The sequence below is a fragment of the Porites lutea genome, chromosome 10 (assembly GCF_958299795.1).
Source record: "Porites lutea chromosome 10, jaPorLute2.1, whole genome shotgun sequence".
Classification (NCBI taxonomy): Eukaryota; Metazoa; Cnidaria; class Anthozoa; order Scleractinia; family Poritidae; genus Porites; species Porites lutea.
In genome coordinates this window covers 23362296-23381818 of record NC_133210.1, presented here as the reverse complement: position 1 = coordinate 23381818, position 19523 = coordinate 23362296, and the positions used below count along the sequence as shown (strand labels likewise).

At 39.6% G+C, this 19523-nt stretch overlaps 2 protein-coding genes across 2 annotated transcripts in view; both read left to right on the top strand.

Annotated features, from left to right (window-relative positions):
• LOC140949667 (vitrin-like) overlaps window positions 1-19523 on the top strand; it is a 101855-nt gene that overhangs the window by 15755 nt on the left and 66577 nt on the right. The gene's annotated exons all lie outside the window — the stretch shown is intronic.
• On the top strand, window positions 1374-18862 carry LOC140950797 (coadhesin-like). The gene is made up of 7 exons (XM_073400019.1): window positions 1374-1799; window positions 5160-5328; window positions 5735-5908; window positions 6074-6277; window positions 9248-9690; window positions 13066-13222; window positions 18203-18862. The coding sequence occupies exons 1-7, from the start codon at window positions 1374-1376 to the stop codon at window positions 18205-18207; spliced, it is 1578 nt and encodes a 525-aa protein (XP_073256120.1). The 3' UTR covers window positions 18208-18862.

Sequence of the window (19523 nt, the reverse complement as noted above, 5' to 3'; positions counted from 1 at the left end):
ACATCATATTTTGCGTCCAAAAAAATCACTTACATAGATCGAATTTATATTTATTATTTATATTAATGTAAATAAAGCTGTGCATAGTTTTTAAAGTGATAAGTGATTGCAACTTGTTGGATAAATCGTCCAGATATAAATCCGGTGTTCAGGCGAATGTTGGCCCCAGTCTTCTTCATTTGACTTCAAAATTCGTCTGAACACTGGATTTATATCTCCATCTTGCGGAGATAATTTGTTTCTAGTATAAATTCGGCCACTGTATGAGGTGCGTAAAAAAGTTACAAGATTGTTCGATCCAAATTCGTACAAACTAAGCACGGAAAAAGTACAGTCATGAGCGCGCGACAAAACTGAGAAGAAAAATGATCAGGTGCGAGCATGCCACGTGGCGTTAAGCTCTTAAAATTCAGAGCTAGGTTAGCTGTACATGTTTCTGTGACCACGACCATGTGCTCATATGCGATTTTATAATGAATCTCAGACTGGAGAAGAACACAAACACCAAATTCTGCGTTAAACATAAGAAATCGGGAACTTTTGAAATGCTGGGCCTACGGATATGAACCAACCCGGTGAGGTGTTCTGAGTGGTACTCGCGCTTCTTGAGTAGAGGAACATCATTAGAGGATGACGAGAGTTCAGGGCGACCATCAACGACAATAACCACTGAAAATGTCTAAGAAATTACTAGAATTTTGCGTCACCATCAAAGAAGTTGCTGATATTGTTAACGTGTCAAATGGATTAGTTCAGGCTCTCCACATGATCACGTCCACTTTGAACATGCATTGCCTCTCTAACCAATTCTTGCCCAGGCTCTCACCGCCGAGCAGAGGCGGCACCGTGTTGAAATCTGCGTAGATTTTAACACGCTCAAGGTGAACCAACCTTTATTTCCAGGATGATAACTGGCGATGAGTCTACAGGCGGCTCTAACCTAGAAACATAACAGCAGACCCTACCATCTCCAAGAACACACTGGAGAAGGCAGGGCAGGTCAGGAGCTCGAACAAAACTATGCTCGTCAATTTTTTCGACTTCACGCGTTTGTACACCGTAAAATCGATCCTCAAGGACGCACTATCTGATTTATGCCGAATTTTAGTTTCCCTTCTGTGGCGTCTGAGAAAGGACATTCGGCACAAACGGCCTGAATTGTGGCGCGTAGGAATTGGAGTCTTTAACGTAACAACACCTCTGCTCACAGTGTGTTGAAAATGCGGGGTTTACTGTGCTACACCAGCAAGATCGTTGCTCCACAACACATCCCCCCCTTCCCAACTCGCCAGAGAAGTGACTCCCTGCGACTTCCGCCCTCGCAAGATAAAGCTTTTGTTTTCTTTTTTCATTCAGGTAACAGTTCTGAGAAAATGGATATAGCTATCCTGGTTGACACTTCAAAAAGCATGACTGAAACGCAAAGAGGTACTCTAACTACATCGATTGACAGATTGATAGACAAATACCCAGTCTCTGCTAAAGGAAACCATTACGCTTTTGTGACCTTCGACCGTTACGCAAAAATCCGCAACAAGTTTAATAATAGGGGGCGCTATAATAAAACGATCCTTAACGACTTGATAAAAACAAAAGTCCGTATTTCAAAAGGACTAAAATGGGGAACTCGTTCAGATATTGCTTTATACCTGGCAGCGAAAGAGCTGTTTGCTATAGAAGGAGGAGACAGAGCAGATGCAAAAAACATCCTTCTTGTCTTCACGGATGGACTACAGCGTATAGCAAGAAGGGATAAGGTACCCTTCAAAGATTTTTCAAACAGCACAAAAAAACTGGAGGTAAGTCATTATTTTCTTGATTACTATTAAAACCCTAAATATGCCCCTCCGATTTACACAACCCCCTAAATAACCTCTAATAAAAAGCTCCTCCGTGTATAAGCCCCTGACATACGTGAGCCGCTTATAACAGAACTTTTTTGCTTTTGAGTGAGTTTACATTACCAGTATATAGCAAGAGGAAACTTTTCTAACATAGTTCATCACAAATACATGCTCAGCAGTTTTTGAAAAGCGAATTTCCTCCTACGCCTCTTTAGGGAGGTAACAATAAAATACGTGTGTGTAGTATGTAAGCCTCTCCATCGAACAGCCCTTCCGATTGCAAGCCACTCGTGTTGCAAAACGTGATTAAAAGGTCCTCGAAATTTCCGCTCATTCATCTCTTGCAGCTTTATTCCATAAATTACTTATGTACTTTTATTTAAAAGAATTGTTTTGTGCATTGATCTTTTCCTCCTATCATGTACAACTTTGTATTTTGATTTTTTTGAGTGATCTTTTAGAGGAAGAAAAATAACCGAGAATGAGAGACGACAATAGCAAGAATTGAATCCGAGAAAGAAAGTAATTAACCCAAGTCTGATGTCAAAAAATAATAAAGAGAGCAGAAAACTTTCCGTTAATTTAACATGCTATCATGAACTTCTGTAGAATACTCAATACTACAGTTTTAAGGAATCTACGAATTAAATTAAAATACAGTCCATCTGTCCATCGTGTAATTTCAGACAGTTCCTAGTTTTCTCTAATCTAGCCAGAATCCAGAGGCAAACTTCTGTACGGCGATGATCTTCCTACTATTTCTGATAGGATTCTCTTTTTACTTCGTCAAATCCCAAAATCTTGTACTTCATGTGAACGGACAGGCCAGAGTATGTAACTACCCCTGCATTGTTTCAATCAATTAATTTATTTTAGCTGTTGTAATCATTATATATTCCCTTTAGATCTTGATTTCTAACTACCCTCTAATTCACCTTTTATCCCTTCCCCCGCCCCCCCACCCTAATTCATTGAACCAATGAGAATTTTGGAAAATGAAAAATGAAAATTTTATTTCTTTTTTTCGGAAAAAATGAAAATTCAAAATCAACTAATTCATTTTCAATTTTGCAAAAAATGAAAATGGAAATTTTCAATTCGTTTTTCAATTTAAAAAAAAGAACGAAAATTAAAATGTTACGAATGAAATCATGGGAAATAATTGAACTTCTGGAACGGAGAATCTGTTTGTTTGCTTCTGACAGGATTTGACCACAGATATAGTTAAGTACTGATTTTCTTTGATCTTTGTTAAAGCCTTAAGCTTTTCATTTCGGCTAAAAAACCTTCCAATAAAGATTTTAGATCCATAGGTTTTTTCCAAGGATCCGATTGGCTTATGCGTGTAGCTTTTTATCCGTGAATCTGATGATTTCCTGTTATGTTTTAACACTACGCTATGCTTGGCCCAGCTCTTTAGTGTTGTTTGCAGGATGTTTAATTAATTCCCACGGATAGTACGATCTTCAAACCCGAATTGTAGCTTAAGCTGAAGCCGACAACAACTAAGGAGAATTGTGCTGTGAGTCAGTCAAGACAAGTTCATTCTTCATTTTGTTTCTCTTGAGATAAGTAAGTCTTTGGACTGGAGCGCGATTTCCTGTAGTTCCTCTGCTTTAGCTCTTGCATAGTCCCTAATCCTCATTACTCCGCGCGGCCAATTTGTTTGGGGTCACGTGGTCCGAGCGAAAAAATGGGTAAGTTTCCCGCCCGATCGCCTCGGATACGTCACCGTCGGAGTGAATTGGCAAGACTGTGTTTCTGAACTAAAGCGTTCCTCGTCGGTTGCTACTATGGCAAAGTCTTAGTGAAGAGAGGTTCTTCAGCGTTTGTTGGCATAATTTAAATTAATTGTTTAAATATTGGTAGCTGCGATCGAAAATACTCACTTGCCATTGGCTACTAACTAGTAAACAATAGCGTGAGTGTCGCTCTGATCCGGGTTGTGCCGTGCTTCTCCTAATAAGTAATTACTCGATATGCATGGAAGAAAGACCAGAAAGCTTCATGGCCTCTATTAAAAAGGACCCCCTCACTCAGATTTTAGAACACTCCGCGCACTGCTCACTCAAGGGTCACGTTTTACACTATCTTGTAGCTCATGAGTCGTGTTTCATCTGTCAACACTTTATTTCAAAGTTGGCTGTAACTTTTAAAGAGTACTTTGCACGACACCATCAAGCGTCTTGTCGGATACCGGAATTTGCCTCTTGATTCCGTGCTTACTGCAGAAGCTCCTCACACTTCGTAAACTACAGCCTCTTACGCCAATTAAGAACATGGTTCTTAATTTCCTCGACAAGATCTTCATAGCTGTTGTTCTTTTCAATTATAGAAGACGCACGACAAATCGTGATTCGAGGATCTTGCTTAAGGCTGTAATCTTTTTCTCATTTGCCGCCTAAAGGATTGAAAAGTTTCTATTTTAATTTTTTTAGGAAATTTAAAAATGAATTAGGTAATTTTGAATGTCTCAGTATGTCTATAACAAACACAATACCGCGTGGAAAGTGCTTTGTACGGTGCATACGCACTCATTTTTGTATTAGAAATCTCCGTCAACAACTCGTACGTAAATACCGTACGCCCGGACTTTCATTAAGTATTCATATATTTCCGTTTCGTAAAGGGCCGTTGTCATTTAACACAGTCGATGCCACCATGGGGAACCAAGCCTTAGTCATGATAGATGTGATATTATATACACTTGTATTCCCAGGATCAAGTTACAAAAAGGCAAATACGTTTTTGAATAGTTTTAGAGATAACGACGTTGCAGCCCAAGTTTAATTGTGTTGTCTGACCTTTTTGAGGGGAAAAACACCTGCTTTCCGTACGAAGATTATTCAACCTGAATGAGATGACCGAGTCCGAGTGTCTGTCAGCGTTTAGATTTGGAAAAAGAGACATTCTGATAAGATAGCTGTTATCATATAAATTTTATTTCCTCTATCACAGTTGATGCCACCATGGGGGAACCAAGCCTTAGGCATGACAGATGTAATATTAGGGTCACCTATTATGCATGTCTATTATTGATGTTTCGGTTTGGAAAGATAGTTTGCTAGTTTATCTACTTAAATGTTTCGGACTTTTGGCGGGTTGGTGTGGTAGTCTAATGGAAAGGAGAGAGAGATTAGGTTACGAAAGATCCGAGTTCGAACCTGGGTTGAGTGTCTTAAAAATAGCAGCTTCCGTTGACGAGACGGAAATGGAGCCGATGTCATGCGCCTTTCATTTACCCTATTCCTCTCCTCAACCAGTTTAGTTTTGAAGTTTTTTCTTTGCTTTTCATTGGTCCTTACTTCCATCCAGAACGAGGATGTAAGCATCGTTGTCGTTGGAATACTCGGCAAACAGTGGGAGAAGAAAGAATACAGAAACAAGATGAAAGAAATGGCTGGTAAAAAGGGAAAAGTGCTCAGATATCCGGATTTTGAAATTCTGACCAAACTCTTTAATGAAGTGTTAGATGCTTTATGTCGTAAGTATTTTTTTTTTTCATTAGCAGATTTCTCAAAGACAATGCTACGTCAAATGAGAACGAAGTAGTGCGCAGAAAGGACTGAGCCCGACTTCCGGTGCTGAATTTGTTCCTCTGCCATTGGTCAAATCAATTTTTAGACCTGCGAACAACATGGTCACTCTCGTCGCGTTATGTTCTCACAAGCGGGAAAGATGAAGCAAAATCTGTGCTCTTTTAGGCCACCCGAGCGGGCAACATAGCCTTTCTTGTCCGTTCGAGGATTCTGGCTTTGTTCCCGCGAAAAAAGTTATCGCACAGAGCATCGAATCAAATACTCTAAATGCACCTCATAGCAGTATATAACCTACTAACGTAGACATAGATTTTTGAACACAGTCCTTTTAATTTTTTGCGTGTTTTTCAGCGGTGAATGGAGGTTACAGCAAGTGGACGAGTTCTGAATGTAGTGCGACCTGTGGAGAAGGTGTAAAGACATTGACGAGAACCTGCACTAATCCTCCGCCTTCCAACGGTGGAAAAAACTGTAGTGAACTGGGACAAGCCATGAAGAATGTTTCATGTAATGAACAAGCATGTCGTAAGTTCGAATTTTTGAACTTATTTCCTGGTTATGAGTGCGACATAGAAAGGATGAAGAAATAAACGATAAGTTTCAAATTTTACGATCGTAAAGTTATGCTGAGCACTAATGCCCCACGTAGCAGCACACAACCTACGAACGTAGACGGAGATTCTTAAACAGCGTTCTTTAAATATTTTACCTGTTTTTCTGCGGTGGATGGTGGTTACACCAACTGGACGATTTCTGAATGCAGTGTGTCGTGTGGAGGAGGTGTAAAAATATTGACAAGAAGCTTCACCAATCCTCCACCAGTCAACGGTGGAAAAAACTGCGATGAATTGGGACCAGCAAATATGACAGATTCTTGTAATGAACAAGAGTGCCGTAAGTGTTTTACTGTTTGCTTTGGTTCACTCCCGAAATGCAAAGAAGATGGTTGATATTGTTTTAGAACAAAGTCTGGCAAGAATCAAAAATCATATTTTCCTTATCGCGCAGTCTTGGGATGTAAAGCTAAAATTAATGCCTTATCTCTCATGATTTTCGGCACAATTTTGAAAACGATCAAAAAATCATATTTTCCTTATCGCGCAGTCTTGGGGTGTAAAGCTAAAATTAATGCCTTATCTCTCATGATTTTCGGCACAATTTTGAAAACGATCAAAGTTTTTGCTTTTTGTTAGCGCTTATCACTACCAGCATATTATCGATATATTTCTAGTTTTTTTTGTTATTGTCAAGTTCTATCCATGGTTCAGTCTATTCAGTCCTATACCAGGGCTGCGTTGTTATCCGTCTTGTACTGAGCATATCGACCGTTCAGTCGTTCTATCACCGGTTCCTGCTTTCACGGGAAACAAGATTATGTCAGGCACCATGCAGATAGGAGAGAAAGAACAGCCACTTGATAGGCGGGCCATCTAGCCTGAGTATCAGGCGTTTCTGGGGAAAAGGGGAAAAATGGAAGCGAAAAAGGGAGAGAGGTGAAGGAGAGAAACGCCTGACACAGATGCTTTTACTGGAGCTTTCCACCCCTACACAGCAGGATTCGATACCATCCAATCAAAATCACTTCCGGTCATCGGGTTGTCAGCTTCACTTGTCAAAAAGCTCGCCTAAAATAAATCTCACTTTACGGTCTGGCCGAGCTCCGGTGCTTGTGTTGCTACGATTTCGCTTTTTTCTGAAACCTCCAATGAGGAGTTTTCGAATACTTGTAACGTAAAACCTGCCGTTTATGAGGAATTATAACAGGGTTTAGGAATTGTGCTAGTGTAAGATCGCCAACGCTCTGTTTGTAAACAAACGTGTGCCCGGAAAATTGTAAATTGCTTTTGTTTACAGAGTTAAATCAGGCGCTTGTCTGGCAGATAAAAAGCTGATGTTATCCCTCGTATTCTCGGGTGGTTGAAACGAGCTGCAAGAATAAATAGGAAGGTGCGATGGTGAAACACCTATGCCTAGAAATTATCAAGCAGCAGCAGATTCCACCACTTCACAGAGAGCTCGTGAAAGCTGTTACAAGTTCAAAACAAGTGAGACCCTATAGCAAAGGTCAATCCCGTTGGCGAAATATGATGGCGCCCGCTTGAGCTTAAGACATTTCAAAAGTGAGAAAATTTTGGAAGAGGAAGCGAACGAATTCCAATCACGTACGTTATCGTAACCGCAACAAGCAAAGTCAAGCTTTTTAAAAGCATTGGTGCTGTCGGCTATCCTCGCGGCTATCTCAATACATGGCTACCTCGCTCTATTTTCATTTACAGTAACAATACCCTTTCAACGGCAGGATGTTGTAAATCTGAACTTAGATATCTGAAACACTGATATCGTCTTCTTTGTCCCGGTCTTGTGAAACCAATACTCGGACATAGTTTCGGCAGAAGATGGTATATGAGGCTTTTCCTTACTTCGAGTACATCTTTCCTTTAAACTACGAGGCCTTGAAAACACAATTCTTGCTCGGGTTTTATTTTTATTCCAGGAAAGAACTTGAGAGCGCCCTCTAGAGCCTTTTTGAATTCTTCTCTGCGTCTCTGTCTGCAAAAGTATCACATGAAATCAAAACATCTATGAAAAATTTCGATGACCGTCTCCTTGCCGATCGCTCTTGCGGTCTGTGACGTCAGGGGGTATTGTGTGTTATCCAATCACTGCCACATCCAGATTTTGGATGTGTCACACGATTTGCTGAATGGTTTTGTGTCAGGCCTTCCTTTCTCATCTCCCCCTGCCCCCTCCCCCATCTAAAATCTCCTCTCCCCTAGCCCCGTAGGAAGGCCTGATACTCAGGCTACGGGCCATCCAGATCCCGATTAAACTTTTAAAGATCCGAGCCTGAAGCAAAACAAAGGCAAATACAAGACTAGGGACCGAGGTTAAAAATGCCATTATTACATGATTGCATGTAGTTAAGCAAGACGTTGTCAGACTGGGCGTTCTTGTATCAGGCGTATGTTAAGTTTTCATGCGTGTCATGGTTGTGTGAGTTGTGCAGTAGTGTTGGTTGAGATGTCTGAAGTGGAAGACAGGAAGACGGGAAGACGAGGCGCTGAATTTCAATTTACCACAAGTCGCTTCAAAGGAAAGACTCGCCTCAAAATTTCTAACATAAACTAGTTCGCCGAAAGCGCCACAAACGAATACTATCAAGAGGCGCATTAACTTTGAACGCAAAATCCCTCAAAATCGCTTATTATAATTATTTCCAGGAAAACGACAAAAGTTAGCCGTAGATAAGGTAATACAACTTTTATTTAGCATTAATCTATGCACATATTTAGCGATATGTTTCTACAGATAAAGCAAACTGTAAATCCAGTGCATGTGAGAGTATAGAGGTCGTTCAGATTCTTAACTATAGCCAAACCCGCCAATTCTAATTATTTCTGAGATATTTATGTAAAAAAAAAATCAGAAAAAAATCGCCCGGCATCTAAGGAGGAATTTCCGTAAGCTTTCTCCAAATTGAAAATTATGATTGCCTTAGCAATTCCTTGTAGCAGTTTCTAAGGACAAAAACGAGCACAATTTTGAGAAGATTTGGGCGTAAAAAATGTATTATTTCACAATAAATGGAGGCCAAATGAATTATTTTTGTAAAATCTGGAAGCCCATTAGCCTCACAGTTCCAAGCAACACTTGGCTGACAATCCATTTTGTAGCCACCATGTTGTTTGTCATACATGTATTTCATGTATAAGTTTAATTTTATTGTAGTTTTATAAGATGTAACTGAATTACTATGAATTCATTTATGATAAATTTTTTTTGTGATTAATTGTCAAAAATGCTCAGTAGTAGTAGTAGTAGGAGTAGTAGAAGTAGTAGTGAATTACATTCCATTTTTTGCAGCACCTCCATGTATTGCCGGACTAGACATTGGGATCGTTTTAGATAAATCTAGAAGCATCGATGAGGAAAACTTAGAAAGAGTTATCGAGTTCCTAGCAGACCTGGTAGGAAAGTTCAACCCGGCACCGGACGGGGATCACTTTGGTCTCATCACATTCGACAAGGATGCAAGATTGGTGTTTAACTTCTCTGACTCTGAATACTACAACTTGGACAGTCTTGCGAAAAAAATAGAAAGCGAACCAACAGAAAAAGCCAAATATGTTGGAACTCGCACTGATCTTGCTCTAATTATGGCGCGGGACCAGCTGTTTACTGAGGCGGGAGGAGATAGAAAAAACAGCCCCAACGTAATGTTAGTCCTGACTGATGGACACCCCTATGGCTTGCCGAAACATAGCAATTTTACAGTATTTTCCAAAAATATATTGAAAGATTTCGAGGTAAGTGCTTATTATATTTTCTTCTATCAAGGACACCTTTCACCTTCGGTCAATTTCGTGAATCCCTGTTTGTTTATAACATATTGTGGCATGTGTAGCTTAAAGTTTAGAGTTTGTTCCGGTTAAGTTGTAACAAGGAAAGCTATTAGCACATTCGTTTTTGAATTTAAGTCACGTAACTGAAAACTATAATTGCGCTTAACTCACTGAACACTCCTTTGTGGTGTGCTGGAGGCTTTGGTTACCGAACAGTTAACACATTGCACTTTATATCTATAGGCCCGGGAGGGGCTCGGGTTCATGCCTTGACAGAATTTCAGCGAGGGACTGAGAGAGCAACTTACCATCGTTCGCTGGAAAACGTCACTCTGCAAAAAGCGTGTTAACGAGCATGCAAACGCAATCTTGAGTGCCTGCCAAATTAGGATAATTAAGCGCGTGGTGGAATAAACTACATGTGTATTCATTTCATTCGTTCTATGTAAGATTATTGTGTTCAGATTCGTGTGTAGATTTATTTATTTACTTCTAGTATATATTTACTTTGCTATCCATTGGTAACTAACAATGGTGAAAGGAGTTTGGCACTACCCCTCGGTCTAACCTGAGAACTTAACATCTGTAACCAACAGACAAGTATCCAGAAAGAACGACAGAAAGAAGGAAAGAAACTTTTCCTTTTTCTTGTTAGCCAACTCGTGCATTTTCTATTTAAACAAAACCAGTCACAGGATACTGGCGAAACGTGACAGTAAATTTCAATGACAATACGTTAATAACAAGAATCGCCGAAAGGCGATTTTTAACTGGGCTGCAAAGGGGCTATTTTTTTCTGAGGGAAGGGGGCGGCTATCACTGACGCTCAGGCGACCACAAAACCTTGTCGCCGACCATTGCGTGAGACAGAATCTCATGTGAGACTGAAACATAAACTCATTCAGAACATTGTACTCTTTTGAAAAAAGTTAAGTTAGCCATTAATTCTAAGCAGGAAACGATTTGCATTATTTTCACGCACCCCTCCGCCAATCCCTCTGAGCCCCCAAATATAGCGTGACAGTATAACGTGACCAATTTGACGTAACCGGAAATTCAAAAAATTATTGTCGTTCTACGAGTATAAAATGCGACAGACTGAGCTGATTTACACTAGACAGAAAGATTGTATTGTATAAAAACCAGAAGTTTACTAAAACAGACAGCCAACTGTCCATTGAGGAGCCTAGACTGCGAGCAGTCCCTCCCTAAGCTCGGCAGGACTGGAGAGAGCCACTTTCACAATTGCGTTTTTCGCTGCCGTCAATTATAATTACGATCACAAGCAACGAAATCCACCAATCACCAATCACAAACCATGACCTTTTGAACCTGTGAAGTAAACTTGAGTTTCCTCAGAGGTCCGTTAAGATGATTGACAGCAGCGAAAAACGCAATCGTCGGTTGGCTTTTGAACTTTAGAATTCGCATGTTTGTGAAACGTGCAGTAAATAGACGATCCTAATTTGCGGATGAAAACGCACTATGTTTTCCACAAGATCAAAAATATCCAGTTTTAAGACTTTCCTCTTGGTATTTTTCTTAAAGGAATAAAATCCTTTGCATTTTGTGACCTGAAAAAGCTTAAAGATTTCTCGCTCGCAAGTTCATGTTTCTCAGCACGCACTTCAAACAATGTAAATAGATGAAACGATCGATAACATATTTTTTACCTAATACCGATATGAGTTAAAAATTCGCTCGAGTTCACTGTTTGTGTTACCCATGACTAATTTTTCTTCATGGAAGAAAACTATGCCGCTTTATAACTCCTCCGCCAGCTAAACAATATGGAAACACTATTTACAGTCCTTGGATATTAAAAAGACTGAACGTGACGCACTATTGTGCCTTTGTTTACTTCTGATCACATCTTCAAGCGAAGGCTCTCTTTTCAAGCGATTCATCTCAAAGCACAATTATATAATTGGCCCTTATATTAATTAAAACCCTATGGTTCATTCATATTAATGCTGTTTTTGCCCCTCACATTGACTGTGTTCGTTCGTATTCAAAACACCATTAGGAAAATAAAGGTCGTATAAGTCATGTGTATTATGTTTCGAGATAAAAGGATTATACGCTTTTTTAAGTTTCCATTTTGCGGTGACTTCAGTTTACATCCCCATAAAATGGTAGAGGAAATATCAAGAAACATCACGAGAGCTGAAAATTTTCGAAGGCGTGTTTTCTGAAACTCGCTAATGCTAGCTGACGCTTGCTGAATGGGCGAAAAGACAGAGTTGTGAAAACAAGATCATGTACAAATTTTTAAGACGATAAAAGCTTAGCAAGATACAGATACAAACAAAAGCCCGGGACAAAAGCAAACCCCCTGAAACCTCGACCTGGGCTACACTTGTATGCTCTACTCAGTCAATAAGCCTTGTCGGTAATATCCCCCATTTTCCTCAAGTTGGTCTTTGTGAAGCTCCCGGTGGATGTCCCGGTGAAGGTTTGAACTTGTGTGCGAAATTCTCAAAGTTCATATTTTTGTCCGTGCCTTCTTTATCCCCAGTATACGAAATTTAGACCTCCAAAGTGGCGTGTGTTGCATTATAAATAGAAGGAAATATTAAAAGGAAAAGCCAGTCTTTTAATATGGCAAAGTTGTCAAGTCCCTCGCTCGTGGACGTTCATTTCTTAACATCAGGATTCATCTGACATTCGTCGGCAACTGAGTTGTTCGCTTCAGTGAGTGCGACAGCTTACAGTCAAGTCTTCAACCACAGTGTCGTCAACTGGTGAAATACTTTGCTCATAAATTGTGCTTATTAATTGCTCATGTACTACATCGATCGATAATTCTCTCTTTGAGTTCACGAAGCGGCCCTGGCGTTCCAAACCTGACGCTCACAGTCATCTTTTAGTATGAACCTACCGTGAACGGCGTGTGGGTTTGTATGCAACGTGAGCATTTCTCTGAGTTTCCCAGCGCCAACATCATCAACTGCCTTAAACTCGAACAATGACAAAACTTATAAAGTGTCCCCTATGATCGAATCGCTTCGAACAACGCAAATAGCTTTCTTCAGGTTCGCAACGCCTTCTAGGTTTCCCAGGGGGGGCGGAGACGAGGTACAAAAAGTATTCGTGCAAGAGTCCGTGCAAGAGAAAGTCATATTAAACACCTTGTGAGAACATCGTTTCTCGGTACCAGACCCTCGTGTCTTCCCTCCCCCGGGAGGCCGTTTTCCTGCACAGACGACCGAAAACCGAATTTATGACTGGGCTTGCAGGGCAGCCCAGTAACTAAAACCGCCACCATTTTAGTTTTCGTGCAGCATTGCTTATTGCACTTTCACCTCTTTTCTTTTCTCGGTCTTGTGTTCAATTTAGGAAAAGGAAGTTCACATAGTAGTAGTTGGTATTGGCGACGATATAAGCACAAACATTCTTAAACTGATAGCAGGAGAAAACGGACATGCGTTGAATGTCGCTAGCTTCCATAAACTGCAAGAAGAAATTGACGGAATCAAATCATCTGTTTGTTCAGGTACTTTGTCTTTTAATTATGGTGTCAAGGAAACAAGTTGTTTACAATCTCGACTATCTGTTCGGCTCAGTTTGAGGGTGTGAAGGGGGTTAACCGACTAACGACAAAAGGCGAAAAATATAACTGACTACCGACAAAACGAGTAAAAAATTACCGAATAGCGACAGGAAAAATATTAACCGACTACCGACATGGGCTGACACTATCAGAATTTGTTTTCAGAAAAATGACCATTTTGCATTGTTTTCTAGCCGTTAGGAAGTAATCTCTTTAAATTTGTGACTCATCAGATGGTCTAACAGAAAGAACTTCCTCTTTTGTTAATACGGGTACATTACTACAACCAATATCATAATCACAGAAGCCACACTTTAAAGATGCTACCGACTTTATAAATGTTATTGAAAAAGACAAAGGTGAAAAAACTGAACGTTTCTTGTTTCGGTCCGAGAAATTCTTATAGAGTAATCCTCAAATAAAATTCTTTCCAGTTTAATGGAAACACTATCAGTAAAAAACCACGGTACCGAGATGAGCACAAACAGCAGTTTCCTTTCCAACATTTTCATGGCCGCATATAACCTGCGAACAAAATCTCCTTCGATCTTCCTAGATAAGTCGGGAAGAGGAAGGAACCTCTGCCGACATCCTCGACAATTCATATTGAGCATGCTCCAAATTCAAAGTTTTCTGCGACGTCAATCAAACCGTTACCGTAGCATCCACTGTGTTTGTCAGCACATGTAAATGTTAGCGGGAACGTACCGGTTCGTTTTCACCCTTCCGTAGCTGTGTTTCCTCTGGATTTGGAATCTAAACTTGCCATGTTTCAGTGTAAAGAAGTGAAAAAATTCTTACATCTAAGGTAAAACTTACGGTGCTTTTCAAAAACAAAGCATCTAACCTTGAAACACAGAAACACACAAAACGGATCGAAATCCAGCAATCACAAATCACACACTACGACCTTTTGTTTCCTAAGAGGTTCGCTAAGTTGTAAAGGCGAGAAAACGAAGAAAGCGTCGCTTCTTCAGATTTTGATTGACGTCGTAGTAAAACACAAAATCCAAAGACGTTTTTGGCATCGCAGGTCGGATGTTATTCACAAACAGCTGTAAAAGCCTCGATCATTTAAATACAACATGGATTCTGTGGCCTCACGATCTTATTTTGAATTAATGTCATTCCAAACACAAAAGAATAAGCATAGATATTATTTTTTAAATATTTTTATTCAAAACCCATTTGTTTATCCTTCCAAGAACTTCGCGTAACACTTACGGGATTGTGGATCCGTTCACGTAAGTAAAATTGGCTAAGTACATGGTTAAATCCAAAACAAAATCCATCTCCAATCTGGGTACATTTTCCAATTTTTCTAAAACTGAACGTTCGATCTATAATTTTCTCAAAATTACTGCATTAAATATTTGTTTTGTTATGGAGCGTGGGCGCAGAAAGAATCAGAAAAACTCCCGAATATGCGTGCGTGCACAGACAAAACTGGTTTATCCAGGATAAAACTTGTCTGACTTATCCAAAAAGCTGGATGATCGGCAGATCAAAGGAACTTGAAGATGTCGGCAGAGTCGCTTCCTCTTTCCCGACTTATCTAGGAAAGATCGAAGCGACTCTGCTAGCAGGGTAGGCCGCGTATATTGAAACACAAAGTTTAAGCAAAACCGTCTTTAAACCAACCGTTTGAAAACGCTACATAGATGATATTTTTTCCCTATGGGACATAAGTAAACCAGACAAGGTAGATTTCTTCAAATTCACGGAACAAGTAAAATTACTTCACCCTACTGCTCTACTGGCTGTGAATTTTACGAATTATCTGACACTGAGACAATCGTTTTAGACCCGGTTGGATACTAAGGCACAACATTCAAAGAAAAATGAGAAAAAGCTATATCATTGACGTAAACGTAAAGACGCATTTTAAAAGGAAACCATTCAGTATATACATTTTCACCTCTTATCATCCACCAATTGTTAAAATGGATTTGGCAAACAAGAAGCCTTGAGAATCCTACGAACAAACTCCTCCATGGAAGTATTCAGATTTCAAAAAGCGGTTGATGGACAGAGGCTGGCCACACAATTTTGAAAGAAAAATTGCTATTAGAAGTAAAACTCACAAAAGGAAAGCAGCGCTCCTGAAACAAAACAACAAGGAAGAAAAAGAAATATTGCCTTTCGTGACACAATACAAGCCCTTAGTGTCTATTATAAAAGAAGCTTTAATGACAAAGTGTAATCTCATACAAAACCAACCACTACCTCGCCAAAGTTTTGAAGCACCACTTAACCCTCGGACGTACACGCAAAATCATGCCTCCTACCATGGTACAAGAGGAGGGTAGATGGAACCCCTTCCCAGAGTTTTTGATATGTTGCAGTATTTCGAAGCGATTTTGCCTTCACTGAAAAGCCTTTGACCTTCTTAACAAGATGAGGTATATTTTATGAATGGTGGCGTTGCTGGAGGCCTGTGACGTCACCAACAATGGTCGCCATCTTGACCTTCATCTTGGATTTTAACAAGAATTAGAAATCAGGTTATAGCTTACAACAGCGAGAAATGGTAATTGCTTGACATGAATAATAACACATAAATAAGCACTTTGCATGATTTTAGCCACAAGATTTACTTTTACTGTTGAAAAAAGTTGGAAAAAAAACATATTTTCTCTCAAAATGGCTTGACCACCTGCTACTTATTACGTCATACCTCGTAACCATAGAAACTGATCATCACTGAACTTGTCTCAAAATGCGTGCGAGGGATAAACGACCATCTACTGAAAACGTCAGGTGCTGATGTTTGATCCTCTTGGAAAAACCCCAGAAAAACCTACGGAGGGTGGCATACACCCCCCCACCCCCACCCCTTGTACATCCGAGGGTTAAAGTGTTATTTCTTTGAGAAAGGAAAATATGGCAAAGGACATGCTTGTTAGAGCCAAAACATTAAAGGTATAGATGTACAGCCTGTCACCCCTTGCAGTTTTTCCCTAAGAATAATTTAAGTATCCAAAAGGCTGGAGTCTATTAATTAATTAATTACTTTTTACTGTGCCCTGTAGTCGACAGGGAAACCAAGTTCGCATTTACCACAAAAGGTTTGGTGATTTTATCAGTACTCATGATATTCATTTGGCAAACAATGGTGAAATAAACGATCATGTTGCATAAACAGACAAGAGTTAATGAAGTTTACGTGTAATCAAATGATACATTGATACAAGTTTTAAACTTTCCTTAGGGATCAAAGTCTTGAAACTGGGTGAAGTACATAAAAAACATTAATAATTAACAAGCGTTTTTACTTATCACAAACGATTTTTTGAAACATAAGCAAGCGAATATTAACGTTAAAAGCCGACGTTTCGGTATCATCATGACACCATTCTCAAGGCAAAATGAATAAATAATACGAAGTTTTGATTTCTATAGTCTCTACAGATTAGCATAATAAGAAAGGATCACAAGTTCTTCAAGTGAATACCGTTGCGCGAATCGAGTCCGCCTGCACGTTTAGGGATGGTTTGAGTTTCCTTATAAAGAGCATCTCCTTAATTAGGCAATCAAATTTGTTAGAACCTTTAGAGAGCACGTGAAATTGTTCTGAAAGAAAAGGTGGTACGTCCGAGTTATGTTCGCTAAGATAATGTTTATTAATGTTTTTTTAAGTTGACAACGATTTCTGTTTAATTTGTGTCCATCAACGCGGTCGTGGAGGTGGCCGCGAGTATAACCAACATATCCTGCATCGCACAGGTTACATTGAAATTGATAAACTAAACATTGTTGGTTAACAATGGCTGGCTTGACTTCTCGAAATTTAAGGTCTTCGTTGAGTTTTCTGCTGATGAACACGAGCTGAATAGTGGTCTTGATTTTTAAGGTGAGGTCTGTGAGACGTTTTTTCACTATATTAGCAGAGACCTGATCTTTAAATGGTATGACAACTCGGATTACAAGGTAGCAGACCAGCAGCAAATTCCATCAACGGACACGACTCCAACCCCCATCCGAGGTATTCACTTGAAGAACTTGTGATCCTTTGTTCTTATGCTAATTTGTAGAGACTATAGAAATCAAATCTTCGCATTATTTATTCATTTTGCCTTGAGAATGGTGTCAGGATGATACCGAAACGTCCGCTTTTAACGTTAATATTCGTTTTTACTTATTAACTGAGATTTTCCAAAAATCAAAAAGTTTAACCGACTACCGACAAAGATCGAAAATTTTAACCGACTACCGACAAAGTAACTGAATTTTAACCGACAACCGACAAATGGACCCCCCCCCCCCCCCCCCCCCCCCATTCATACCCTCCAGTCTCGAAAGTCTTTTCTCTTTCTTCTCTTTACTTTGATCGTCTTTGTGATATAAATCAAAGGAGATGTGGCTAAAAATCAAGTAGGCTTTTACCAGGATTTCTGATATACACTGACATTCTACCTGATCCGCTTCTCTCAACAGTATATGACTTCTTTATATAGTAGTACTGTTTTAAGAATAAGACCAAAATCGAAAGATCTGACACATTGCGCAATTATACAATATGTACCTAGGGAAAAAGCACTAGGGATAAGCCGGCTTTGAAATTTTACCAGAATCTGACGACTATCTTAAAATTACAGAAATAATAAATTATTGATAAAAAAATAAGCTCAGAGAGATCTCTGATTTGTTTATATAACGCCTTTCTTCTGTCTTGGGGTGGATTTCTACTGTCGCGTGCGTACGGGAGTAAAATTTACGTGCGTAAGTTTTGAAATAGGGGCAGTGTATGATAGGCCACGGTCAACTTAAACTTTTACTCGCAACACTTCATACATTGCCCCTATTTTATTTACGCGTGTAACATTTTCGTGTGTACAATTTCGTTCTAGCTTCCTCCCATCAGCTCGAGCGGAAACGCTTGCTACGTCGGCTAACATCTATATGCATTTCTATAATTTGCAGATTAACACGCCACTGCAAGCTACCGGGACGTCGTTAACCAAAACGTGGCCTGATTTGTGGAAGATCCGAAGGACTCGGTTTATATACTATTCAGAAAGCCGTAGTTTGGTTGTTGTTTAGTTCAGGAAGTTAATTCCCAACGTGGGTAGTTCATAGTATCTTGTTGCGATCTTCTTCATCTGAATTACTGAGGATGGAATTCCACTGTCGCGTATTTCTTACATGGGTAAATGAAATAGAGGCAACATGTATACGCGTAAACGTTAAAGTTGAAACTCCCTCAACTTTCACGTTTACGACACTTTACACATTTCCATTTTATTTACCCGCATAAACTTTACTTGCGTACGCATATAAAGCTTAAGCGACACTGGAAATCCACCCTCATTATGGTTACCTACGCAAACTGTTACTATTTGGGTTTTGCTGTCTGGACATTTATAGAAACGAATGAGGATACCGGTATTGGCAATGTATAAAAACTGTGTGGTGATATTCCCGTATTCTATCCGTATTTAGTCTCTAAACGTCAAATTACCACACTGTTTGATTGAGTTTCATGTGATGCTCCTTTTATGTTTTTATCTTGGTCTGTCAGGTTGTAGTGTTAGACTGGTTTAAAACTTTATCTACAATAGGAAATTGTTTTTTTCACTCTTATTACTGTGATTAATAAAATAATAATAATGATAATGATAATTAAACATTTTACTTGTCCTACAAAAAATGTGGTCTTATGTTGTTCACTTAAGTCTTTCTGATCCATCAGGATATTTGCTGCAAACTTAGTGTTAGGAAAAATTTCCAAGGCACAAGAATCAGTATGAATATCCCATTTTTCCGGTCCCCGTACCCAAACATTCTGACAAGGTTTCAGCAGGAGCCAGAAACGGGGTACGAGACCGCAAGCTCGGGGTCTACGCGGTCCCATCGAAATAGCCAAATGTGATATTTTTAGATCAAACTGCGCCACCCTCAACGTTCCAATCTCGCGAGGGGAACCCCGCGAATTTGCGCAGCTATCGTGTGGAATTTCAGGAGATGGGCGATTGTTTTGCAACTTTGTTTGGGTGCTCTCTGAGCTTCTCTGAACCTTCCATTTGCTTCATATCTCAATAGGCAATCCATGCACAGTGTAAGAATGAGCCAATATTATATTTAACATTAATAGAAATACGCATTTATCGCAAAAATGTCTCGAAGCTTTTAAAGGGAAACCAGCCCTTGGGGAAAATACCGTATGATTAAAAACAAAAAAAAACAAAACAAAACAAAACGAAACGAAACGAAGCAAATTTATACAACAAAGAAAACCATCTGC

Bases quoted from the DNA above. Each gene is read 5' to 3' on its own strand.
- LOC140950797 (XM_073400019.1), top strand. From the start codon at position 1,374: ATGGATATAGCTATCCTGGTTGACACTTCAAAAAGCATGACTGAAACG. The intron at 5,329-5,734 runs GTAAGTATTTTT...CGTGTTTTTCAG, and splicing joins AGTGTTAGATGCTTTATGTC to CGGTGAATGGAGGTTACAGC. The intron at 9,691-13,065 runs GTAAGTGCTTAT...TGTTCAATTTAG, and splicing joins ATATATTGAAAGATTTCGAG to GAAAAGGAAGTTCACATAGT.